This window comes from Propithecus coquereli, unplaced genomic scaffold, assembly GCF_000956105.1.
Source record: "Propithecus coquereli isolate 6110/MARCELLA unplaced genomic scaffold, Pcoq_1.0 Scaffold83, whole genome shotgun sequence".
Taxonomy (NCBI): Eukaryota; Metazoa; Chordata; class Mammalia; order Primates; family Indriidae; genus Propithecus; species Propithecus coquereli.
The window spans coordinates 423,982-450,986 of record NW_012154507.1 but is presented as its reverse complement, the minus strand read 5'-3'; the positions used below and the strand labels follow the sequence as shown (position 1 = coordinate 450,986).

General features: G+C 40.1%; 1 protein-coding gene across 1 annotated transcript in view; it reads right to left on the bottom strand.

Moving 5' to 3' along the window:
* Positions 1 to 24,124, bottom strand: part of LOC105825866 (chromosome unknown open reading frame, human C14orf37) — a 134,833-nt gene extending 110,709 nt beyond the window's left edge. The window contains exons 1-4 of the mRNA XM_012663768.1: positions 24,013 to 24,124; positions 13,513 to 14,932; positions 9,627 to 9,878; positions 8,403 to 8,612 (exon numbers count right to left, since the gene is read on the bottom strand). Coding sequence (XP_012519222.1) covers positions 8,403 to 8,612; positions 9,627 to 9,878; positions 13,513 to 14,875 — 1,825 coding nt within the window. The 5' untranslated portion in view covers positions 14,876 to 14,932; positions 24,013 to 24,124. The remainder of the gene's footprint in view (positions 1 to 8,402; positions 8,613 to 9,626; positions 9,879 to 13,512; positions 14,933 to 24,012) is intronic.
* Between the last annotated feature and the right edge of the window lie 2,881 nt (positions 24,125 to 27,005).

The window sequence follows — 27,005 nt, the reverse complement described above, 5'->3', positions numbered from 1 at the left end:
TTGAGGTTGCTGTGAGCTAGGCTGATGCCATGGCACTCAAGCAAGGGCAACAGAGTGAGACGCTGTCTCAAAAATAAATAAATAAATAAATAAAATAAAAGGATAAAGATACAGTCAGGCATCACTTAACAATGGGAATACATTCTGAGAAATGTGTGGTTAGGTGATTTCGTCATTATGTGAACATCATAGAGTGCACTTACACAGACCTAGATGGTATAGCCTCCCACATGCCTAGGCTCTATGGCATAGTCTATTGCTCCTAGGCTACAAACCTGTACAGCACGTTACTATACTGAATATAGTAGGCGATTGTAACACAATGGTAAGTATTTGTGTATCTAAACATAGAAAAGGTACAGCAAAAGTATGGTATTATAATCTTAGGGTACCACTGTTGTATACGCAGTCCATTGTTGACCAAAATATCATCATGCACCACGTTACTATACATATATATACAAATCTACACACACATACACACACATACACACATGACATACAAGCATATACATCAATTCGGTGTTTGTCTGAGCTGGAGCTAAGGTCTCTCTCCTGACTCTGAGAGTCCTTTTTTTGTAATTTTTTTTGGTGCTACTTTCCACCTTCTGCCTTGTATTTCTGTTACTTATGTATCCATCTTGCCTCTTCTGCTAAAACTTGTGCTCTTCTAAGAGCAAGATCCACCCTCAATTTTTCTTAGTATTATCTGAGTCAACAAACAAACACTTGTTAAATGCACACGTAAATGAATGAATAAATAAAATCACTGAATATGTACCAAGCAAAATCCTTTCATTACCGTGAGCCATTATGCATAATTTTTTTGAGTGTCAGAGGTGAGCTTACTGAGCAGTGCTGGGCTGGGCAACAAAGGCACAAAAACCAGATGGGGCGAATCAACTCCACAACAATGTTTACTTAACTGTGATTATACCAGTAAATGAATTCCCTGTGGTAAGAAGGCACACCAGAAAATTCGAGTGAATGCCAGTTATTCTCTTTCTTCAATAGCAGAATTTGTGAACACAGCTTTACCACAATACATCACGATATTGATTTAAAATATTTCTGAAATACCACTGTCTATGTGAGCGTTACTAGCACACATGTGATGACCATTCTGAGTGCTAATTGACTGTACTACCTTACAGAGCATATAGTTACTTAAGAACAGAGCTCTGTTATAAATGGCAAAAAAAAGCTCTATGATTCCAGGACAAAACAATAAAATAACTTACCATACAAAGCAATCAACAATTGAAATTATCAACAATTCTGTGTTTTATAATCTGTCATGTAAGGCACTTGAAAATGATGCAAAGATGAAAATAAGAAAGAAAGCTCATCCTTCCCTAATATATTTGGCACTCATGCTAACAGAGTTATAAAATTATTATTTTTTATTTAATCCCCATCGTTTCTGACTGGATAGGGGTCTGGGGGGCAGGGGGAAGCTAGCATTTAGTTCACCATTAAAATCAAATGAAGGGCATACTCCATCCAATACTCTTTTCCACATCTTCCCCACTTGTATATCATTAAAGTGGCTCTGTCACTGAGGCAAAATTAAATCAGAATCCAAAGCATTTCCCAGAACAAAAGCCAAAATTTGTGCCCATTCTTAACATAATTAGAGTGAATTAGGTTACATTTGTAACCTCACACTATAGTATCACAAGTAGCAGGGGACAGTTCAAGTTCATTACACTGTACTTGATCTTTAACATTGTATACCACAGAGCAGCAACCAAAGATAAATCACAGAAACCTGGTTTTACAAATATGGCCTCCTGACAGGATTTTGAATACTCTCTCATTTATATATCGTAGGTGTCTTCTGAGTTGAAAACTCAGATGTGAGAACTGAGAAAATAATAAGAAAATACTCTGAAAATGAGTGATTATTGGGAGGGCAAAAATAATTGATTTTGTGAATTAAAGTGCAAGTGAAGAGCAAATACTTCTCCCATAAAGATTACATGAGCTCTTAAGTATCCTCAGTGGAACTTTAAAGAAAAATATCTTGGAAACTTCTCCCTAATGCCACTTTAAGAATATATTTCCCGGCTGGGCGCGGTGGCTCATGCCTGTAATCCTAGCACTCTGGGAGGCCGAGGCGGGCGGATTGTTTGAGCTCAGGAGTTCGAAACCAGCCTGAGCAAGAGCGAGACCCCGTCTCTACTAAAAACAGAAAGAAATTAATCAGACACCTAAAAATATATAGAAAAAAAAATTAGCCGGGCATGGTGGCGCATGCCTGTAGTCCCAGCTACTCGGGAGGCTGAGGCAGGAGGATCGCTTGAGCCCAGGAGTTTGAGGTTGCTGTGAGCTAGGCTGACGCCACGGCACTCACTGTAGCCCGGGCAACACAGTGAGACTCTGTCTCAAAAAAAAAAAAAAAAGAATATATTTCCCAATTTGTCTCTGATTCACCAACAAAAGAAAGAGACAAAGCATAGGGACATCAGTACCAACTATGAAGCCACCACACTGTCACCTGAATGAAGGCATACTTTTCAAATGTGACTTTCTCCTGAAATTCCTATCAGTAGAGAGAATCCCTTAGAAGAGACAGAACTAAGAACTCCAGATAAGGAACGAGAGATAACACTACTCTCTCTTCAACAAGGAAATTAAGAGGCACGGCATATATTAATAAATATTGGAAGTCCTCTCTGAGGACTGCCAAGATCATCTATGAGACTAAACACACACGCACATGCACACACGGTGCACGCAAGAAGGCAGGAAAATGGATGCTAGTGAAATAAATTAAACAGCGAGTGACAGAATAATGGCAGATTTCTGCCCTGTGCATGCTGACTGTCTGGAAAAAGATGTAGAAAATGCAATCTTTTAAAACCTAAATATAAAGACAGCCAAAACGATCTTAGAAAAGCAAGAAAAAAAAATTGTCAGAAAATAAAAAACTGAAGTTAAAGGATATATTTGGTCTTATATTTTGAAAAATCAATAAAGGGCTAATAACCAGAATCTACAAAGAACTCAAGTGAATCAGCAAGAAAACATCAAAAACCCCATTAAAAAGTGGGCAAAAGACATGAACAGAAGCTTTTCAAAAGAAGATAGACTAATGGCCAAGAAGCATATGAAAAAATGCTCAACATCTCTAATCATCAGGGAAATGCAAATCAAAACCACAATGAGATATCACTTATCTCCAGTGAGAATGGCTTTTATCAAAAAGTCCCAAAACAACAGATGCTGGTGCAGATGTGGAGAGAAAGGAACAATTATACACTCCTGGTGGGAATGCAAACTAGTACAACCTCTATGGAAAGTAGTATGGAGATACCTCAAAAAGAACTAAAAGTAGAACTACCATTTGATCCAGCAATCCCACTAATGGGTATATACCCAAGGAAAAAAAGATATTTTATAAAAAAGACACTGGCAACTCGAATGTTTATAGCAGCACAATTCACAATCACAAAGATGTGGAAACAACCCAAGTGCCCATCAATACATGAATGGATCAATAAAATGTGGTATATGTATACCATGGAGTTCTACTCAGCCATTAAAAAAAAATGGTGAACTAATACCCTTTGTAACAACCTGAATGGAACTGCAGACCATCCTTTTAAGTAAAGTATCACAAGAATGGAAGAACAAAAACCATATGTACTCACTACTAAGTTGAAACTTATAGATCAACACTCATGTGCACATATGGTCATAAAATTCAATGAAAATCAAGCAGAGGGGAGGGGGGAAGAGGGGATGGGTAAATTCACACCTAACGGGTACAATGCACACTATATGGGTGAGGGACACACATAACTTTGACTCAAACTGTACAAAAGCAATTCATGTAACCAAAACATTTGTACCCCCATAATATTCTGAAATTTAAAAAAAAAAAAAAGTCAAACATGGCTTTCCTGTCAGAGACCAAGAATTAAAAATCTCTTTGTATGTTAAAAGTAGTAATTCTCCAGCAAGTCAATTACTATGAGTTTGTTCCTTAAAGCCTGTAATAAATGGGCCTTTTGAAACAGATGAGGAAATGCGGATTGTTTGGGACAATGACATGGGATTATACAGCCTCAACACTCAACACTTGTGCCCACAGAAAGATCTTAATAGGATCAGTCAGGTCAAGAATTCGAGTTCTCCAGATCAGGGACACTGGTATTTCTTTTTCTCTTGCAGAAGAGCAATAAGCTAACCCAGAGGCATCCTGGGAGCGTCAGAGCAAATTCACCATACATTCCTGTCTCTGCTCAGCACCATGGCGAGCAGTCAATGGTTTCCCATGTCCCACTAGCTGGAAGGCTGAGATACTGACTTCCAAATATCAAGGGAGAAGGTGCCGGGGGTGGAGGGGAGGATTGCCAAAGACTCAATCACAAGGTCTGAGAAATCTCTGTTTTTGTACTTCTATCTCCCACATTTTCTTAGAAACCTACTACCTGAATATACAGATTTTTCTCAATATTGAATTGTTAAAGCAATAACCTTCCATTCTACGATATTATTGTCACAATTTTACAGCACATCTTCCATGGGGGTACAAAAAAGAATAAAATAAGTTTGATTTATTCAGAGTAAACAGATATCCTCAGTTGGATTTCTAATATACAGAAAGTAGGACTTCTTTAAGTAAGAAACATTAGTATTAAAATATTTTAAAGATGGCTAACTCAAATAAAAAATTCCAAGTATGTTTTCAAGAGTAATGAGAAATTTTGAGTTGGTATTTTGGAGCAGATGTAGACATCAATATTTAACAAGAGAAGAAACTCAACCTCTACAGAGATCATGTCCAAAAATTAGTTTATGCAGTTATAAATAAATAAATGCATGTGTAAAATCTGCCATTATCCTATTTTGAATAAAAAAATTAGACTATTTTTGTTATGTTTGTATTTCAAAGATGCTGAATACAGCCCTAGTAGAGTTATGCCTGAGATGAGTGTAATGCATTTTTTATCATTCTGAAAACATCTATTCCCTAAAAAAAAAAATCATGCATAGAAGTAAAATGTATCAGGCAATGTGAAAAAATAAACTATTATCCCTTCAAAAATCAAACTGCATTTTTGCTGACAAGACAAAAGACTTACTGCAATATGCACATAGTAGCAGGCACTTACAGAAGGGGGCTTTCTTCAGTGGCTAAGAAATGTCAAACACACCAAAACTTCTTCCCCTCTACCAATTCGCATCACTCAAGTAGGTGTTCCAGAGACAGAGCATATGTGTCTTCAGAGCCAGCCGGCAAACTCGTCAGAAGCAGATCCTCTGTTGCATGTTGAACTGTGTCCCCAAAATGATATGTTTAAGTCCTAACCAGCAGTACCTGTGAGTGTGACCTTATAGGGAAATAGGATCTTGGAATATGTAATCAGGTTAAGATAGGTCATTAGGATGGGTCCTTATCCAATAACTGGTATCCTTATAAAATGAGGGAGCCAAGTGCGGTGGCTCACGCCTATAATCCCAGCACTTTGGGAGGCCAAGGCAAGAGGATCACTTGAGGCCAAGAGTTTGAGATCAGCCTGGGCAACATAGCAAGACCCCATCTCTACAAAAAATAGAAAAATTAGCCAGGCATGGTGGCGTGTGCCTGTAGGCCCGGCTACTTGGGAAGCTAAGGCAGGAGAATGACATGAGCCTGGGAGTTCAAGGCTGCACTGAACTATGATTGTGCTACTGTACTCCAGCCTAGGCAACAAAGTGAACAAGATCTTGTCTCTAAAAAAAAAATTGTTTTAGTTAACAAAATAGTAGTACGAGAGAATTTTGGGCACAGAAACACAGAGGGCCATGTGAAAAAATTAGAGTTATGCTGCCACAAGCCAAGGAACATCTGGGGCTATCAGAAGCTGGAAGAAGCAAGGGAGGATCCTACTCCAGAGGCTTTGGAGGGAGCATGGCCCTACCTACACCTTTTCAGACTTCTCGGCTCCAGAACTGCATGTGAATAAATTTCTGCCGTTTTAAGCCAGTCAGTTTGTGGTATTATGGCAGCCCTAAAAAACTAATACACCCTCTTGGTCATCATGTTGTAGAGATGTAAAGGAGGGAAGAAGACAGGGTACAAGTAGACATAATTTTTAGACTGATTTGGGCTGTTAGTTATCTCCTAAAGAATAAATAGCACAGTGGATTCAGAAATTTCCACAAAGGTTCACTCTCTTGGGTGTCTGGTGTCCAATAAAGGCATGTCCCTTTCCATATCCCATTGAGAAAAATACCTCATTTCCTTGGAGAAATGCCCCTGTCCTCTAGTAGGAAGGAAGATAATAAAATAACATAAACACATCTCAGAGATTAAAACTTGAAAGGCAGATAACTTGAATAACTAATACACTGTTCTAGATAAGAATAAATTATCTCCCTCTGGGTATAATTCTATGGTAGAATTAAAATGTTTCACCAAGTCAAAGCTTCAGGCTGCACATATATTCCTGGGCAAGGTGGAAAAATCCACATTGAAAATGGAGGCCTCTAATGTATACAGGAGTCTGGTAGGTTTATCTGTTTAAGTAAGTGTAGTCAATTCAGCTTTCAGAGAATGGATGCACCAGCATAAAACTAACTGTGACATTATTAATATATACAATTAAACATAAGCTGTACTCCTTGATATTCAGGAGAAAAGGTGTGCTAATTCAAAATCTTATCTTAAACCCAGCAATATAGCAGAAAGAACATCTTTTAACCAAGAATGTCTTTTGTAAATCTTGACAAGGATCATAATTTAGACCAAAAACTAACAAAATATATTATCAAAAAAGTAGCTAAAATTGAATCATGTAGAAGAAAAGAACTAAAACTCCAGGACATCTTAGGCATGTCAGGAAAATTCTAACATATTTCAATATAGCTGCCATCATCTACTAAATTTAGAAAATTATTGCAGTTTCACAAGTATGGATTATTCACAAATACAATTTTTTTTCTCTGATTTAATGAGCCCTGCTGGGTAAAGCTGTCATCTCCAACTCAGGTTAATTTGAGGAAACCTGCTTTTTCCAGATGGCATCAAAAAGAGCAGACAGTTAATATGAGACACTAAACTCAAAGTCACCTGGCATTTACCTTCATGTGGAGTGCAAGAGCTCTTGGCTTCTGAGCCCGCTTTGATCTGTTTCTTAAACCAGGATTCTACTGTGGAATTCTCCACACTACTCCCAAACTGTCAGTTTCTCTGTCAGCAGACCACCAGCATTACCCTCAAAGTCTACGGTAGAGTCTGCTGCAAATCTAGCTGAACCATCTTCCCTGCGGTAGAGTGGTAGAAAATAACAGCACATCCTATGTCTTTAAGGCACCAAACACATGGCTAATTTAGTACCCAAAGTTTACCCGTGTTGCAGATTAGTTTAAGAAACTCTGCACTACAAATCTCTGGACATTTTGCACCTCTAGCCAGGCACCATTTACCTGCTAAAATGCTGATTACTTGATTAATTATGGGTCATATTTCTAGTCTTATTTATTAATGTACAGCCGTGCTCCCAAGTTTCTTCCTCATGCTCAAAGCCAATGTCTTGGAAAGTACAATTTGGCATGAATTGCTCACAGTCTTAGTAAATAAAGAGACTGCCTATCTCCACATAGTGAAACATTCTAACCCAGAGATGTTACTAAGGGAGAATAACCTAGCATCAACAACCAGAGCAATGTTATTAAAATACAAGCAACATTAAAACTTCCATACGAGAAAATCTGGTGGGGAAACTCGGCTTCTCCATTAAACCTAGTATTCTCAATCTAGCCTGAATACTGAAGTCCCCTAAGGCACCCTCAAAATGTTGATTCCAGACTCCCCCACCCCACCATGTTGTCTTAATCTCAATCACTGGGAGAGGCACTGGAGCTTTTTAAAGCTCTCCAACGTAGTTCTAACGTTCAACTGTAGTTGAGAACCACTGACATACACTAGGGGCCAGCAAACTTGTTCTATAAAGGACCACATCATAGATATTTTAGACTTCGTGGGCCATTTAGTCTCTGTTACAACTCTCAATTCTGCTGCCTTGACACTAAAGTAGCCATAGACAATATGTAAATGAATGAGTGTGGCTCTGTTTCAATACAGCCTTATTTATGAACACTGAAATTTTAATTTTATATAACTTTTACATGTCACAAAATATTCTTCTTCCTTTGATTTTTCTCCATCATTTAAAAATGTAAAAATTCAAAAAAAGTAAAATTAAAAATTTTTTTTAATGTAAAAACTATCATTAGCTTATAAGCCATGCAAAAATAGGTGGCAGGCCAGATTTGGCTGGGCCATAGTTTACTGACCGCTGATCTACACTGCAGATTAAACACACTTCTACTTAATCTTTTCTCAAAGACATTTGCTCAGTGACTCACTCCATCAGTCCTAGAAAAGATCGCCTTCACAGCATGGATACCTTCAGATTCGAGTTGGTCCAGGCCATATGAGGCAGCTGTATTCACTCGGCTAATGGACGGAACAACAGTTCTTCTCTCAGAGGATGCCTCAGAGGCAGGAAGTGTGGGGGAAATGCTGGGTGTCTCCACCATTATTCCTGGGGGCGTCACTGGAGAACCCAGAACTGGTGTGAACTCCTCATCTGGCCCTGTGACTGTGTCCATTAGGTCTGCCAAACACAAGAGACAGGACTTGACCCACAAGATGATCATTATGGGAAACGTAAACATGTGCTTTCACAAGAAATGACTGATGAAACTAATATCTCACACACAGAAAGTCTGGCCCTAAGGTCAGCTCTCCTTTCCCATATGGTATCAATCCCCTCCCCATAGCAAACACGTCACCTTCCAGGAAAATATACTATCACAAATCAGAACTTGGTTTTTAGATTTTAATCTCCCACTTATTCTATTGGCAACATTATGGATATAGCAGGATTTTATATATTATGTATTACCAAAAGCAAAAGATTTAACAAAAATGTATTAAAATATATGCCAAAGACTACTTTGAAAAGACTGAGCGTCTTTCTCAAAATGAGGTCAGAATAAGAGCCTAGATCTGTGTCTGGAATGTGCTCAATTTCAAAGCAGCTAAATATAGCCACTCATTTCCTAGTCTAAAGACTCCAGAATAGTAGTAGCTTGAATACGGTAGTAGCTTGAACACAGATTTGAAAACATCACTGTCCTTAAGAGATCAGAGGATTTATATAGAAAGCATTTTGTAGACATTATTTCAAATCCTTAAAATAACCTATAAGACGGGTAAGTGCTATTTAGAGAGGAACAAACCAAGCCTTAAAGAAGTTAAGAAACTTGCTTGAGGCGTAGTACTAGTGAGGCCAAAGCTGGGATTCACATCCAGGTCTTCGCTGTTGCCACCTCACCCTGCTGGCTCCTAGCAGCACAGCTACCAAACAAGGAGAGCACAGCGTCCTCAGGAGGTCTGGCCTTTGTGAACCTATAGATGAGCCACCAGATTTTACTTGGGAACTAAGCCCTCGTCCTTTTGGGCTGCGCCACACCTCTCCAAACAAGAGAGAGCTCACCTGCCTTTCCAGGCAGGGTGCGTGTGTACACGGATGGTAGGACCCACTGCCTCACTCATTCCATTCCTTATCCACTTATAGAAGAGAACCACTCCCAAAACAATGAGAACAACTCCCTCCCTTACAGACCTTCCGCAGCAGGAGTAACTTCCAAAGACAAAGGGACGGCTGTAGTTGAAACTGTGGTGGCCAGAGCCTCCCATTTTCTTGACAGCTGAGTAACACCAGGAACATCGGACACAGGAGTAGGCGACTCCTTTCCTTCCTCTGTCTTGCCAGTGTCTCTGGTAACCTCCAGGGTAGCCATCTGCTCTTGTGTCGCCCAGGATAAAGTGGCTTCTGGTTCTTGAACGGCTGTTGTCATCTCTTGAGTGATGATGTCTTAAAAGGGGGGAAACGTTTTAAAATAGAACAAATCCCTATACTTTAAAAAAATCACTATATAATTAATAAATTGGCGGGGGGGAAGCAGATAGCTATTTCAGGAATTGGGAAAGCAAAGGTAGAAGTCAGACATAAAATGCCAGTAAATAAATGCTTTCCCTGCTCCTGCTTTCAGGAGTCATGAATCAATCTAAGACAGAGATAAAGTTTATATAAAAAGCTAAAATAAAATCCAAAACAAAGTAGGAAGATCAACAGCTGAGCTCCCTTTCAAACACTAAGAAACACATTATGCAGAACTAAGTTGCATTCAAAAATTTTCAGAAACATTTGTATACAGTATATTAATTTTCACATTAGCGTTTCTGAAGAGTCAAGGAAGTTAGCATTTTAAAACAAAGGAATAATAATTCCAATAACTGACGTTTACCAAGTGTCTATCATGTGTCATACACACACCATGCTAAGTGTATGGTGTACATGATCTTATTTTATCCTCCCCTGTGTACTAAGGGGAGGTAGGTACCAATATCATCCCCTGGGAACTGTGTATCATAGTAGTCAAGAATGCAGGCTTTAGAGCCAATTTGCCTGGGTCTGAATTCTGACTCAGTCACTTTCTAGCTGTGTGTGATCTTAAACAAATTACTTCACATCTCTGGGCCTTGAGGTACCTCAGCTATAAAATGGAGATAATAATAGTTTTTATCTCATAGAGTTGTTACAAAAATTAAGTTATAATAGATAACACATGTAAAACACTTAGTATACACCTGGTACTTGGTAAGTATTCAGTAAACCTCAGCTATTATTAGTCCATTTCACAGAACAACTTAGGTTTAGAGAAGCTAAGGAAACTGCCTAAGATCACAGAGCCAACGCTCTTAACCACTGTACTAACTGTGCCCATGGAACACTTGGAGTGGCCTCTGTACAAGATTTGCATTTGCTTTTCGATCAGAAAAGAAAATGAAATAGACCTGCAGGGTATGAGGTATCTCTCATGGGTCCACTTTCTTGACAATATTAGAATCTCCTCAAATACATTATTAAAGACTATTTCTAAGTCCAGATGTGCCCTCTTCTTATGAAGGGGCTATGCTGGAAGTTTCAAATCCTGTACTGAGCGACTACCAAAAACTTAATTTCTAGAAGATCTTATTACCTCTTTTTTTGTATATAGTAGCTATAGATACAAAGCATTTTAGCAAGGCCGGTGAGTTATACAATGAAAAATAACATTCTAGGCATAGGTGAAAAAAATTTTCTCTAAGTTTTTGTTAATGATGTCACAATATATCCTATCACTTAAAAACATTTTTCCTTGAAAATAATGTATTTGTTTAAAATAGTATATTTTTGTTTATTTTTCAGTATAAACAGTTCCTTTTCTTGATATCCATCCAGTTTAAACTGTTTTTCTTTTGAATTGAAGAGATTTTTACCTTTGATGGATCGATCTACAAGGTTATAGGACAAACAATGTGAGTTAGGGTAAGGTTTTGACATGAGCTCCATATTTGTATTTTATACTATTAAGTTTTTTCTTTCTTTTTCCTTTCTCCAAAAAGATTGTAAATCTCTTGAGAGCCAGAATTCATTGCCTTTTCATATCTCCGGCACTTAGGACAATGCTCTATTTGCCACAAGAAGAGAATAACATATAGTTTTGTCATTTTAAGCAGTATGTATTCTCCACGTTGCCCTCATTTTTTAAAGCATAATGAATACTTCTGAGAAAAAATATGTAAAAATAAATACACAATCTATGCTCATGGTTATATGAAATGTTAAGAAATTTTAAAATGCATAATACCTTAAATAAGTGACTGCTGTTACAGAAAGAAGAATGAGAATTAGAAGTATGATTGGTATTTGAGTTGTTTACTTTAGAAAAATATTTACGATCACCCAAAATGATTAGTAAAACTTTTGGGCCATTCTATAACTACTCTTGCCAGTAATTACAAGCTTTCACATTCTTTTTAACTCTATAGGACGAAAAAATAAAAAATAAAACAAAAGGAATTACTTGTCTATTCCTCTCTCTACAAAGAACAATTTAGAAGCTGTTTGATGAATTTGGACAAGGACAATAGGCATTAAATTAGATAATTCCAATCTGAATAGTTCTCTATTTTCATTTATTAATCCATTGAATGGATATTCATTGAGTACCTACCATGTGCCACATATTGTGCTATGTGCTAGAATAAAAAGATGTCACCTATTAAAAGACTGTACTTTAGTGAGGTGATTATAAATAAGAAGCATATTCAATAATCAAAATAACTTTAAAAATTACCAAAACCATTTTACTTTTTAGGCTGTATTAATAGAAGTTCATGCAAGTCTAGTACATAAGAATCATGGATTCAACTACGCAATGAATAATCTGGGGCCATATGACTTAACACTTCAGAAATACAAGCTCTCCAAAGAACTGAAGTAAACTTGTTCAATCATATCTAATATCTTCCTGGCCACGTGGACTCGCTAATTCCATGTAAAAACCAACTTACAAAACATTTTCTGGAAGCTTTTATGAAAACTTAGAGCACATGAGGTCTTTCGGTCTTTAAAAAATGAATTAGACATGTAAAATTCAATCTTTCTTTTATCATTCACTGATCGATGATGTTTTATCATTTTAATTCAATCTCAATAACACATTATAAAACATATTACTAATTTAATATTTTCCATTAATTGGGCTACTTGGCTGAAGTAACACACGGCACATGTTCTAAAACAATTTGAAATGAGCATGTACACGTTATACTGAGCATTTCCTTCCTGCTGTTGTTATCTGACCAACTAAACATAATAAAAGAAAAACATTTTCCAACAGCAACAAATACAAGGCTTGCCAGCTTATAATATTCACAGGCGTAAAGACCAAGAGAAAGTAGGAAATTGAAAATGCAGAACCAAGCCAGCAAATAATTTATCTTTCCCCCCTTATCTCTAGATGTTTTCTTTTGGGGAAAGCAAAGTCAGAGAACTCATACGGTTAATACTGTGAGATAAATACAGTATTTACCTAAAGCTTTTTTGTAAGAAATATAAGGGATGTGAGTATGTTTTACAACAATGTGAATACAAGTATCCAACATTGTTTATTATACCATTTAAACATATAGCTAATCATTCGCATTTTTTGTATATTTATACATTTTCATAATAAAACATTAGACAAATATTAGTCTATATCACAGTTTCTCAACCTCAATGTTATTAACATATTGGCTCGAATAATTCTTTTTTGGGGAGGGCTGTCCTATGTGTTCTAAGATGGTTAGCAACATCCCTGGCCTTTACCTACTAGATGCCAGTAACATCTCTTAATTGCAACAACTAAAAATGTCTCTAAACATTGCTTCCTGTGCCCTGGGGAGGGGGAAAACAGAACCATCCCCAGTTGATGACCACTGGTCTATATGCAGGGTTTATATTTGGGTGTAATTTTTATATAAAATATATGATTTATTTGTATACTTTTGACTTTCATTAAACTGTTAACCTATCTCTAAATTACCATTTAAAATAGAAACCATAAAACCAAATTAAAAGATTCAAAATTAAACAAAGCCTGTTTTCATTTTCTTTTTTTTTTCTTTCTTTCTTTTACCTTTCAATGTATTTCCCAACAGCTGATACGCCTCAGACTCATATTCAGAGATGGAAACAGTGGTCTCTAAGAAAAACATGGCATCTCTTTCCTTGGTGGATTCTGTGAGGTCTCCTGTACTTTGGAACAGATTCACAACGGAAACTTTTGTATCTTCCATCAGACTTGTGGGGGTAAAGGAACTTTGATGAGTGAAGGCAGGTGATTGCTCATCCCCTTGCGCTATGAGCAGGGCCGTCCCCACGTGTGTTTCCCCTTCAGGCAGCCCCAGAGCCACCTCTGAAGCCTCTGTCAAAGGCTGGCCCCCTTCCACATCCTCATGGCTTGCTTGTGCCATCTGAGACATTTCCATTCTCACCTGAGCCTCGGCACTGTCTACAGGCTTTGGGGTCTTTATCTGGCTTACACTGCCTAATTTGGTGTCATCCCACTCATCACTTAAGACAGAGGCAGCTGGGACAGCTGTGCTGACACTCACTGTGACTTCTGGGGCTCCCAGCAGACTGTCAGTTTCTGGCTCAACACTAAGTGTGTACTCGGAAGTCATGAATGATTGCTTGGTGGCAGTAGCCTGGGTATCATCAGCTGTCATCTGCAAAGACCTCTCCCTATCAGGTGTTAGGCTTTCAGGATCAGTGCCTGCTGTGGACGCAGCACCAGGAAAAGAAGTTGTCCTATGGTCTGTGTCTGCGTCAAATTTCTTAGTCCTTGGATTGGTGGTTAGTATTTCTTTAGTATTCACATAGGATGAAGATGAATGTCCCAAACTTACTCCTTCCTGACTTTCAGTTGCAAACAATTGATTATCCACATAGTTCAGAAAACCTTGTGTTGCTTCTGTGGTCTCTTCTACAATGGGCTGAATGTTGGTACTCCTAAGAGATTCCTCCTTTTCATCAATATTCAGAGAAGCAGTTGCAGTGACAATGGTTAACATGGCCTTGGAAAGTCTGCTTTCAGGAGACATTTTCTCTGGCTGGCTGGAACCAAACACTTCTTCACCTGCTGGGACCGCTGGCTCAGTAGCAGTATAAATACCAGGGTTATTAGGCTGCAGGAGCCCAGCTCCTATAGGATGGGTTTCTTTGTTAACCAAGAATACTTTATTTAATGACATGGCTGTTGGTCCTGCTGACACTATCAGTGGATCTTCAGAGACCACCATTTGAGGAGTCTGCTTTGAGATAATAGAGCTATTTTCTAGGTCATCTGTGTTTGTCTTTTCAAACTGCCCTTTTTCTGCAGGAACATGTGCTATCTCACTCCTTTCCATTTTGGGAAAGGCCAGACATTGTGTGGCAAAGTCGAGAAGTAGAAGGCTACAGAAAGCCAGACAAATGTGCAATATGATTGGTCTGCTCATAGTGGAAGAGAAATGTGCACATAAATCGGCAGAGTTGACAATTCCAGTAATTGAGTCCTGCAGAAAAATAAAGCACACCGAACTGTCATAGAAATATATTTTGTAAATAAGTCCCTTTAAATTAAACCATAAGTAAAATAATCTCCTTGACTTCACACACAGAGATGGTAGGTAGGAGAGGGCTGTTCTATTTCTTCATACCTTTGAGACATGGATAACCCAGTTCATTTTTCCCTGATGAATTTTTCTGATTTAACTCGAAGCTCCATAGAAAAAGGTACACGTAGCTCAAGTATTCGGTTCATTGTTTCTTAAATACCTACTTGAAATAAACTACCCTTGAAGTCACATTTGCAAAATTCTCCCCAAATTCCTCTATTAATCACGTAGTTAAATGACTACAGAAATAGCAACATGTCAAAGATATAAAAAGTAAATCTTACACATTCATTCAAAGATCTTTTTCAGTGTTGCTATGGTCTGAATGTTTGCATGCACAAAATTCACACGTTGAAACCTAATCACTAATGGGACGGTAATACAAAGTAGGGCTTTTGGGAAGTGATTACATGGGAATGGGATTAGTGCCCTTATAAAAGAGACCCCAGAGAGTTCCCTCAGCCCTTCTACCATGTAAGGAAGCAAAAAGGGGCCATCTATGAACCAGAAAGTGGACCCTAACCAGACCCCAAATCTGCTGGTGATCTTGAACTTTCCGGCCTGCAGAACTGTGAGAAATAAATTTCTGTTGTTTAAAAGCTACCCCGTTTATGGTATTTTGTTATAGCAGCCCAGATGGACTAAGACAAGTATGTTTTAAAACTTATTTAATATCATTATTAAATACTGAATGCCAACCTGGCATGGTGGCTCACGCCTGTAATCCTAGCACTCTGGGAGGCCAAGGCGGGCGGATCCTTTGAGCTCAGGAGTTCGAGACCAGCCTGAGCAAGAGCGAGACCCCGTCTCTACTAAAAAAATAGAAAGAAATTGGCTGGACAACTAAAAATATATAGAAAAAATTAGCCGGGCATGGTGGCACATGCCTGTAGTCCCGGCTACTCGGGAGGCTGAGGCAGGAGGATCACTTGAGCCCAGGAGTTTGAGGTTGCTGTGAGCTAGGCTGACACCACGGCACTCACTCTAGCCAGGGCAACAGAGTGAGACTCTGTCTTAAAAAAAAAAAAAAAAAATATATATATATATATATGTATATATATTAAATAAATACTGAATGCCAGTTACTTTCAAGTTTAAAATATAGAAATAATTTTCAATTAAAATATATCTTTCTTTTTCCATCATCAGAAATTTCTCAGATGCTACAGGTTTTCTAGAAAATTAAACTAGAAATGAAAATGCTAAAATAAAAACCTTGTCTTTATAAAAGTTATGCATTTTCTTTCTTTCTCATCTAATCATCCAACTATCTAACTTAAGCACACAATGTGCACATGTGAAATAGAGAAATTTACATTTTTATAGAACGTTCTCACCTTAGGGATTTCAAAGCTTCTACATATTATCCCATTTAGTCTTATAGGTCCTTCTAAGAAAGAAAAAAGGTCAAGTCTTCAGAGCATGATCTATATGGCTGAACACAAAAAGAAGGCTGAATTTTTCCTCTGAGGAAAAAGGAATCCATGGATTCAGAGCTAAGGCCTCAGGCCAATTACAGCACCACATGACCGTGCCCTCTCAGAGTCAAGCCTTCAGGTGACCACAGCCTGGGCTGACACCTTGACTGCCTCTTTTTAAGAGACCTTGAGCCAGAACCACCCAGCTAAGCTACTCTCAAATTCCTGATGCACAGACATGGAATGAAATAACAAACATTTATTGTTGTTTTAAGTCATTAAGTTTTGGAGTAATTTGGTACACAGAAATCTTGAGTCCCCAGTACTATGGGGAAATACAGGAATGGAATGGTGTTATAAGGTGTCATGCTGCCATGTGCAGAAAAGGAATGGCAGCACAGCAGGGATCATAAATTTAGCAATAGAAGAAAACTGAAGCCAGAGATGACCAGGATAAACATAAGCTCCCCCACAAGAATCCTCAGACATAGTGAAAGGGATGCTAAGTTTTTCCATGTGTATGATGGAGGTCTGAAACAATGTTATATAAGTATTAAATTACACATAGGTAGTTAGCATTGTTTTTTAAAAAGAGAATATGGGAAAGATATTTGATAAAGAGAGAATAGCATGTCAACATCCTGGACATCAGTTATCACTCTACTTTAGATGAGCCAGAAAGCATCCCAGTTCATAGCAGGGAACAGATCACTGTATTTGGCCTGTTGCCTCTGTTTACCCTTCTGAAAACAAAAACATATGAGGACTGTGAAGCAAGGGTATTCACAATCAATGAAACTACACCTTTGGATTTCTGTAGACAAGCTGAGTTTTAAACTCTAACTATAGAGTCAAAGAGATGTAAAAGCTATAGAATTCTTTGGTTCATTTCTGATCTGTTCAGATAGCTGTCCCTTCCTAAACAAAGACTTTTCCCATTCAGTGCAATCTTACTCAGCAACCCAGAAGATGGAAGGTGTGGCCTAAAAGCTTGGTCTACATAATCCCAAATTGTTGGATAAAAACCTGAAAGCCCCAGGCCATCATAAATGATAATAGAGATGGAGGGATGTGGACTTGCATCAGAAAAATGATTCCTGAATCCTAGCTTTATTTGTTTTTGTTTTTGTTTTGTAGAGACTGTGTCTTATTGTGTTGCTCAGGCTGGTCTTGAACTCACAGCCTCAAACAATCTTCCTGCCCTAGTCTCTCAAAGTGCTGGGGTGAGCCTCCACACCTAACCAACTCCTAGCTTTATTGTTGTTAAAACTTACTATGTGATACTGGGCAAACAGCCTCAGTTTCTCCTTTGACAAAATGAGGAGTTAAAATTATCTTTGAAATCCCTTCTACTTCCAAGATTTTATTTTCATATCTCATCTATATGACATAAAATGAAAATACAAATATTTCCATATTCTCATAATTTTGCCATCCAGTAGAAAAGGCACCCAGATGGTGGAATGGATGTTTCACATTTTATTTGTATGTTCTGGAGTCATGTGGACTGAAAGGAAACTGTTATGAACAAATTAGATCGGGGAGAGAGGAGGCAAAAAACAAAGATTTAATATAGCCTCAACTGCCTTTCCAAAACATAATTTTCCTTCAAGGTTTTATTTTCATCTATATCTTGAGTTTTAGAATTTTGTGTGAAGGGAATTCTGCCATTGCCCTAAAAGACTTTCCTTCTGTGATTAAGTGTCAGCCACCTGCTTTCTAAATCCAATTACAACAGAAAAAGTGGGAGTGAACCACAAGCCTTTTCTATGTCTGCGAATTGAGGCCATATGTTCCTTCTCCCCACTATTCAAAGCAATGTCTGAACTTTAAAAGAAGGAGAAAAAGACAGCCTGCAGGAACAGCAGCAGGGAACACGTCTGCAACTCAGACACACTGGTAGATGACCTTCAAGTTCCATGTCTTTCTCCATCTTTCAAAGGCAGGTACAGGTTCACATAGCCACTTCCATGAGTATGATGTCCCACAGTGGGAGTTACGTGACGTTAGGGAATAAATAAGAAAAGACTGACTGCTGCCAATTCATTGACAATATTTCTTAACCTAAATAACCATCTGCAGCCATATTTTGAAGGCTATGGGCCTTTTGTTTTTTCCTCAACGTTGTATCCCCTACCTGGCAAAGTGCCTTGCACAGAGGAAATGCTCAGTAAATATTGGCTGAACAAACAGTTGACTGTCTACAACCCGCTTTGCTGGGAGAGGTGGAAGGCGGGAGCATTTCACTGCTTGTTAGAGTTCTGTGTCTTAGTTATCCTAAATTAACTCAATCACAAGAATATTTAACAAATAAACAAAAAGAACATGTACTTTTTCTTCATGCTGTGTCTTTGGATGCTGCTTTCTTTTCACTATATCTGTCACTGCAAATTAATTCAGATAAATAAACCTTAACCAAATTACTAACTGATATTGGATATCAGCTTCAAATAGCTTAAAAAGCATCTCCTTCAGAGCAAGTCAGCAGCACTTTTGTCTATCATTCGCTATCACGGTATCTATCCTAATGGCTTGGCAGTCCTCTGAACAATTTACCGCCTTTCTGCCACCAGTAGCCAGATAAGCTGTTCTGTCAAGCATTATCTTTGACAATCTTAAATAGATACAGTCCAGAATCTTTCTTTGTCAAGTCTAGGCCAACTCAAGTTTCAAAGACAAATGAAAGGCAACATTAAAAAACAGCCTTAGCCATCTTGCTAGACTTAATCAGATTTTTTTTAACACTTGCTTAATATTTTTCCAACTAAAATGAATATTGATATTTCAGTATGTTACCAAAATGAAGACATGGAAGCAAAATCAGCATGTTAAAGCACTCTCATCAGTGACAAGGCTACTATCTCCAAAATAATTTGAGTTCTGTGTATAATATAGAAGGAACATGAGCATTGTCCCAAGAGCACTAAAGACACAGGAGGGCTTAGAATATACCAATAAACTGGTGACAATTTGCCTTTATTTTCCTTTTCTCATGATAAACACATATACTGTAAATAGCTGGTATGAGATGGGGAAGAAAGTTACCTAATCTTAACTTTTCATTGTCTATAGGAAGTTACTTTGATGCCACCTCAAACAACCATCTTCTTTGTCTAAATTTTGGTGTCATCTTGAACTCCTCTCTCCTTTCCATCCTAGATTCATAACTTCTGTGGATCCTTCCCTTACTCTTGGAATCGTCCTTCTGGTCACCTCACCGGATTCTTATTCACTGGATTGTTGTTATTTTAATTGCCTCTCAATTGATGACCCTGTCTAGACTGTCTCCTCTCTAATCCATTTTATACAATCCAGATGGTTTATTTTTAAGAATAAAAATGACAATAATCAGTCAAAAATGGCTATCATTTGGGAGATGCTATGTGCCAAATGTTCTAACAGCCTTATGGAAATTATCTTAGTTAATCCTTACAACAACCTAATGAGGTAGATACTATCATTATCCCCATTTTTTTAGATGAGAAAAACGACAGGCTTATAGAGGATAATGAACTTGCCTAAGTGATAGTGTCTGGTTTTGATCTTCTGGATTCTGTTAGACTTCAAGGTCCCCACCTTTGCCATACAACTCTCTACTTTCTCAAAACACATCATATAATGTCCCCAAATACACAATTGCCAAATTCCGTATCTATTATACAGCTCCACACCACTAGTGCCAGCACAAACACCATCACCAGTCACATATTTTGCCCTCTTCTGTGCCATACTCATTTCAAGCTCCTGAGTTTTGCTCGTGCCACTGCATGAGCCATGACACTCCCTACTTCTTCCCTACCCGAGTATCCAAACCTTAGCCCCCCAGGTCACATCCATTTACTAATAGCTGTCATCACAAAAATGCCTGGCCCATTCTCTTCCCACTCTTCTCTAAGCTCCTCTAGCACAAATCTGTCATAAATTTTGTCACCTCAAATGGGATTATGTTCCTTGCACGCAAACACTGTCTTTAAGCTTCCTTTGTTTGCCATATAATGGCAGGCAGTAGGCACATAGAGGAGGAGTTCAATAAATATTTGCTGGTATAAAACAAATATAAATAAACATTTAAGAATGTGAAAGAGGCCAGGTGTGGTGGCTCACACCTGTAATCCCAGCCCTTTGGGAGGCCGAGGTGGGAAGATTGCTAAAGGCCAATTGTTCAAGACCAGCCTGGGCAACATAATGAGACTGTGTCTCAAAAAATTTAAAAATCAGCCAGCCGTGGCAGTATCCGTCTGTAGTCTCAGCTACTCTGGAGGCTGAGGCAGGAGGATTGCTTGAGGCCAGGAGTTCGAGGCTGCAATGAGCTGATTGTGCCCCTGTACTCCAGCCTGGGCAACAGAGTGAGACTCTCTCTCTAAAATTAAATTAAAATTAAAATTAAAAATTAATTCAATTTTAGAAGAATGTGAAAAACAATGATCAGAGTCTTCATTTTGTATTGTAAGATTTTTCAATGATATTTTGTGGTCTATTCGTGTCTAATTGTATGATTTGTTCAGTACCTAGCTAATTTTGGCTAGTTATTCAATGTATCATTTTAATAATAACTTCTGTGTTCTTATTTCTGCTTAGGGTTTCAGAGTTTATTTCACACACATTAAAAAAATAGATAAACAGTTACAAGTAACAAGTCTCAGAGCTTCAGGTCAACTTGCTTCCCAAATACCATCTCACCTTTTAAATACAATTAGTGATTCTTTGATTGATGAGGGAAAAAGGAAATTCTTCTCCTTCTTTATTTGTGTCTTAATAATCTTTTCATTTGTGCTTTTCAAGCTCCTCCCTCAGTGATTAATTTTTCATTGTCTTACTTTTCCTTTTTTTAATCCTTAAGGCTCTCACTACCAATACTATTTCATGTGTCTAAAGCTGAGCTTACCAAGACTCGGACTCTATTCAACCCAGCTGTGGCACAAAGCATTAAGGTACCACATTTCTGACTCACTGTGCTTCTGACAACTGTCACTGGTCTGTTATACTGGCTTCAAGATCTGGGCCATAGCTATCCTTCACCATAAATTAAATAGCTGGAGTGACAGACTATCCTTTTAGCAGCATGTTCCATCACACCGGAAGGAGAGAGAATGGAGTCATCACGAAGAAAAGCATGGTCCCCCGGGAGGAAAGCAGAACCAGAGCTGACGGTAAAGAGGATGAGTGGGCTGAGGTCAAAATGGTTACTCTGGAAACTACCAGCAAAGTGCTTTCCTATCCCTGCAGACTACAACTAAGATCTTCATACTGCGCCCACAAGCTTTAGTCTCTACAATGTAGTGATATAGACAAATGAAGATGTCTGTGCTTATCACCCTCCATATCATCCTATCCCAAGATGGACTTGAAGATTTTAAAATGGCTTCAAGTTCCAGCATTCCCCCTCAAACTACAGAAATGTGAGCAATTTGAAGTATCTCTAACATCAGTCACAAATGGAATGTCATTTTTTTCCCCTAGATATTTCCATAGAGCTACCTCTTTCAGCTTTTCATGTAGACAAAGTGACCTAGGAGTCTTCTGCTGTCTGCAGAATCCTGTCCTGATCAATCCTGATCAACAAGCTCTTGTCCAACCATTAGGTTTTTTCAGTACCCAATTGGACACTTTATTTCTGTTTTTTTGTGGTTCACAAACCTCATTTGCTTGGTAAGATCTCTAAATAACTGTTGGCATTTAATGGGAAACTGAAACTAGATTCAAATAATTTTATTTTTCTTATACTTTACCAAGTAAACACAATATAGAAAAATAAGATTGACCACACATCTTAATTAGGAAATGAGTTTTTGTTTTATAGAAATTAAACCCAGGTTCCCTCTGAACAGAGAGCTTCCCTATATGAGAACAAACAAAATTCAATTAACAAAAAAATACAATTCCATACACAACTTTTTAGGCAAACATCCACTGAATAAAGAGTAAAGTACACCTGTAGTTGAAGAACGGAAATTTTCCATCTTCCTCCTTTTGATTCTATACTTATATTTTGCATCAAACCATTTCTGTAATACCAAATTATGATCTTGCAAAAGTCTAGCAGGAAATGCCTAGAATATAGGGTAAGAAACCTCCCATGAAAACAAAGACAAATTCACATCTCTCTAATTGGCTCTGTTGCTGTAGCTACCTCAGACTTGGTGAGCCTTGGGAGTTTTGTGAATAAATGCAATCAATATCAAGTTGGCTGCATAAGTGCTTGGTTCATTATTATGACAAATATAACAAACACCACTTTATTCATAAGAGCAAGTCAGATTACCTTTAAATCTCTACTATGTGTAAAAGCAGCAATGGTTCTGATACTGTGAAACCTTACCCAGTTTTGAATGTCTTTCAATAGACGCTATAGTGGGGTTTTGCTGGCAAGTGGCAGAAATCAGTCAGTGACTCTAGATGCTTGGCTGAAAGGACACTCCTTGGAGCCCAACAGCAGTACCCGTGATCAAGAAAGCACACAAAAAGGAGGGGGGAGCATGCAAATTCTGACCAGATATTTTGCTTCTTGGAGAAGAGATCCTTCAGAACTTTAGGGATGGTTTTGTAAACCATTCCTCACTCCCCCTTAAGTTGCAAATTACAACTTCCAAATAAAGAAGGCAGACACTTTAAAGCAGCCTCCGCTCCTCTATTCCACTCAGTTCTGCACTGGAATTAGGTGCCAAAAGCCAGGCATATCCTCGGAATCAGCTTGGAAAGGTAGGGATTCCTCCTATCTGAGAACCCGAAACTCTTGAGGGTCTAATGCTTTGTTAGCTCCGGCTTCCTCCTCGCCAGCCAGGGCTCTACATACTTGTAACCTACAGAGGTTAGGTTTTGTCAGGGACCACCACGCACATGCGACATCTGGGCACCTCCGGCAGCACCTCCCAACCATGCCGGGGTCCTATTCCCGCCTCCTCCAAGTCTAACCCGCAGGCCCTTTTTCTACTAAGTGACCTTTCCAAGGAGCATCCTCCAGCCGTGTCCTGTGGGGCCGGTCAGGGGCAGAGCAAGGAGGTTCCACATGTCTGCGCTAAACACTCAACTGTTTGTTTTCTACAAAGTGGCAGAACACATTTTGGTGGCCGCCGCAGCCTCTATTCGCACCTCAATTGCTGGGCTCTGAGAGGCACTGGGGACGTTGCCATCGAGGGTGGAAAAGGAGTAAACCGTTGTCTTCCGGGAACTTCTCTCTTCCTGCTGTGGGATCGCGAGCGGAGGGAAAGAAAGAAAAGCCCACACAAAAGCAGCCAGCCCTGCAAGCTCCGCCAGCACAAAGGCCCGCTCGCTGGTGCGGAGCCGGGAGGCTGGGCTGGAGCAGGGGGTGCGCTGCGTCCTCCGAGGCCTGCGCGGCGCGCCCAGCGCTCCCGGAGCTGCCCTTGCGCGCCCCGCGCCTGGGCACCGCGTTCCGGCGGACGCTCGGGGCGCTCGCCTGGCGCGCCCGGCGCTGCATCGCTCCCTGGGCTGCAGCGCTCCTGGGGCGAGCCCGCGCCACCCGGGGCTCCGGCTCCGTCCCCGCCCCGGCGCCACGTCTGCAGCCAGGGCCGCGCAAGTGGCAGGAGCCGGGACCGTCCTCACCTGTGCGCCTTCAGCCGAGCAGCGCGCGGAGGGCAGCAGCGGCGCCGGCGCTCCGCATCTCCGCGGCGGGCCCTGCAGCGGCGGCGACTCCCTCGGCTGTCTGGGACGCCGGGGGGAGGGCGCTTCGCTTTGTTGCTTATTCATAAGGCCGCGGCTACGGCTAGGGATTGGGCGGCGGGTAGGTGTGCCCGCCCCGGCTCTGCCGGCGCTGACGAACGATGCTGTCGCCCACGCCCCTCGGCGCCCACTTCCCCGCCTCCGCTTCCACGACCGGCGGCTTCTGCTCGGGTCTCGGCGCCTGCGACCCCTCCGGGGATCCCCTGCCGTGCCGCCCCTCCTCGCAGTCTGGGCTTCAGCGGCAGTTCCCCGCTCCGGACCTATGGATTAGAAACCAGGGCACCGTTTTCCCAAGAAAAACCCGAATTTCTCTGGTCCTTAAGGCAAGGGGCGCAAATGGGAGACTGCAGGGTGTTCCTTGTGGAAAGTGTGTACGGCTTCCCGTGCCCTAAGTAGGACCCTTAAAGCAGCTCTACACGAAATATCCCTTTCACAGTCTCTCGGAGTTGAAAACTAGAGCTAACAGTAGGGACGGTTCATTGAGTCCTTACTCCTGCCAGGCACAAGACTGGGCGCTTCGCTCTTTACCTGCTTCGTCTGCACGATAGAAAGGTGGATACTGTAATCCCCACCTAAGAGGGGAGGAAGTTGAGACCGAGGGCTGTGTGACTTGCACAAGGTCTTATGGCTAGTGTGGCCACCGGGAATTCAAGACCTCCGTTCTTACGTCTTTGAAAAATTCAGTTTACTTTTTCTATTACTCCTGATTTGGGGTGGAAAGAAGTGTCAGGAATCTAAAGGGCCATTCTAGAACAATCCCCACAGCACTTTACATTCGCAAAACACTTTTCACATAGTTAGCTTTTATCCTTATTAACTCCCTTCTAGTTATTTGTAAATGCCTTGAAGTCAGGGCAAGGTCTTGTTCACCATTGACCACACACCTAACTACAGTGCACAGGTATGTACTGTTATCTTATCCATTCCACCTCCCTTTTTTCTTTTTTTCATTTTTTTTTTTTTTTTTTTTTTTTTTTTTTGAGACAGAGTCTCACTGTGTTGCCCGGGCTAGAGTGCCGTGGCGTCAGCCTAGCTCACAGCAACCTCAAACTCCTGGGCTCAAGCGATCCTCCTGCCTCAGCCTTCTGAGTAGCTGGGACTACAGGCATGCGCCACCATGCCTGGCCAATTTTTTCTATATATTTTTAGTTGTCCAATTGATTTCTTTGTATTTTTAGTAGAGACGGGGTCTCGCTCTTGCTCAGGCTGGTTTCGAACTCCTGAGCTCAAACAATCCTCCTGCCTCGGCCTCCCAGAGTGCTAGGATTACAGGCGTGAGCCACCACACCCGGCCCCGCCTCCCTTTAGAAGATAGTATCTATGCACAATCATGCATCAATTACTAGGGAATTGATTTTTTCCTGGAAATGAGTCCTTGGGAGATTTCCCACTTGTGCAAACATCACTGAGTGTGCCTACACAAACCTACATGGCATAGCCTACTACACTTCTAGGCTATATGGTACTATAGCCTGTTTCTCCTAGGCGACAAACCTGTACTGCGTGTTAACTCTACTGTACTGAATACTGTAGGCGTTTGTGACACAATGGTAAGAATTTGTGTATCTAAACATAGAAAAGGTACAGTAAAAATACCATATAAAAGATAAAAGAATGGTGCACCTATAGGGCACTTATACAGGTACCCTATACACCTGTATAGGACATGTATAGGGTACTTACCACGAATGGAGCTTGTGGGATTGGAAGTTGATTTGGGTGAGTCAGTGAGTGAGTGATAAGTGAATGTGAAGGCCTAGGACATTACCGTACACTACTGTGGGTGTTATAAACATTGTGCATTTAGGTACACAATTTAGTGTACCTAATTTAGTGTATACAATTTAGTGTACCAGAAAGGTAGTCAACAAATAGTTGTTGGATGGAATGTGATTGAATTGAATTGAAACTATAAGATCTGTTTGTTATGTGTATTCAATGTAATGCATTGCATTGTAACCAGGTCTTGTACCTGAATTCAATAGCCGCAGGGTGGATAAGCCACACTCAGCCTGACAAAATTGTTTCAGTATTTTATTTTTAAGTCAATTGTTTTGAAACTCAGACCACATTTTCTTTTAAAAACAATGTTATATGCAGCGGTCCCCAACCTTTTTGGACCAGGGACTAGTTTCATGAAAGACAATTTTTCCATGGACAGGGGAAGGGGCACAGAGCTCAGGTGGTGGTGGGAGGCATGGGGAGTGGCTGTAAATACAGATGAAGCTTCACTCTAGCTGGCCCACTCGCTCCTGCTGGGCAGCCCCCCACCCCCACCCCCTTCCTAAGTTTCATGGAAGACAGTTTTTCCACAGAGGGGGGAGGAAGGAGAGAGGGAGGAAGCAAGTGGTAGAGCTCTGCACCCTGGCCCCTAACAGGCTGCAGACCGGTACTGGAGATTGGGGACTGCAGTTATACAGTATGGTGAGGTTCCCAGCTAGCCATAAAATTAAGTCTACTCGATCCAAATGCAGGTAAATAATAGTACTAAAAAAACCAACCTGATTTCTGGGTACTGCAACCAGAAGACCAGGCAGAATAGGAGAGACAGCAGGAGGAAGGGATTCCAGCTCTCCTCACATTTAGGGCCAGCCCTACACACAAATATGAAATATTCAAAGTTTCTTTGACATCTTCCTGCCTCCTTTTCTGCATTCTTCTCTAAAATGCTAGTCTTCTCCTTAGAGACCCAGTAGCCACATGATGTTCTAAGTCCCAAGTACAAAACTCCACTCCCCGGACCTGCCTTAGACTCAAAGTTTTCCATTCTCCAAAATTATCCTTCTCCCATGGTAGAATTTCTGTCTCTCATTTCCTCAACACAAATTATTTCAGCTATACAATAAAAGTAAAATGATCTTATTGGAACTCATTTA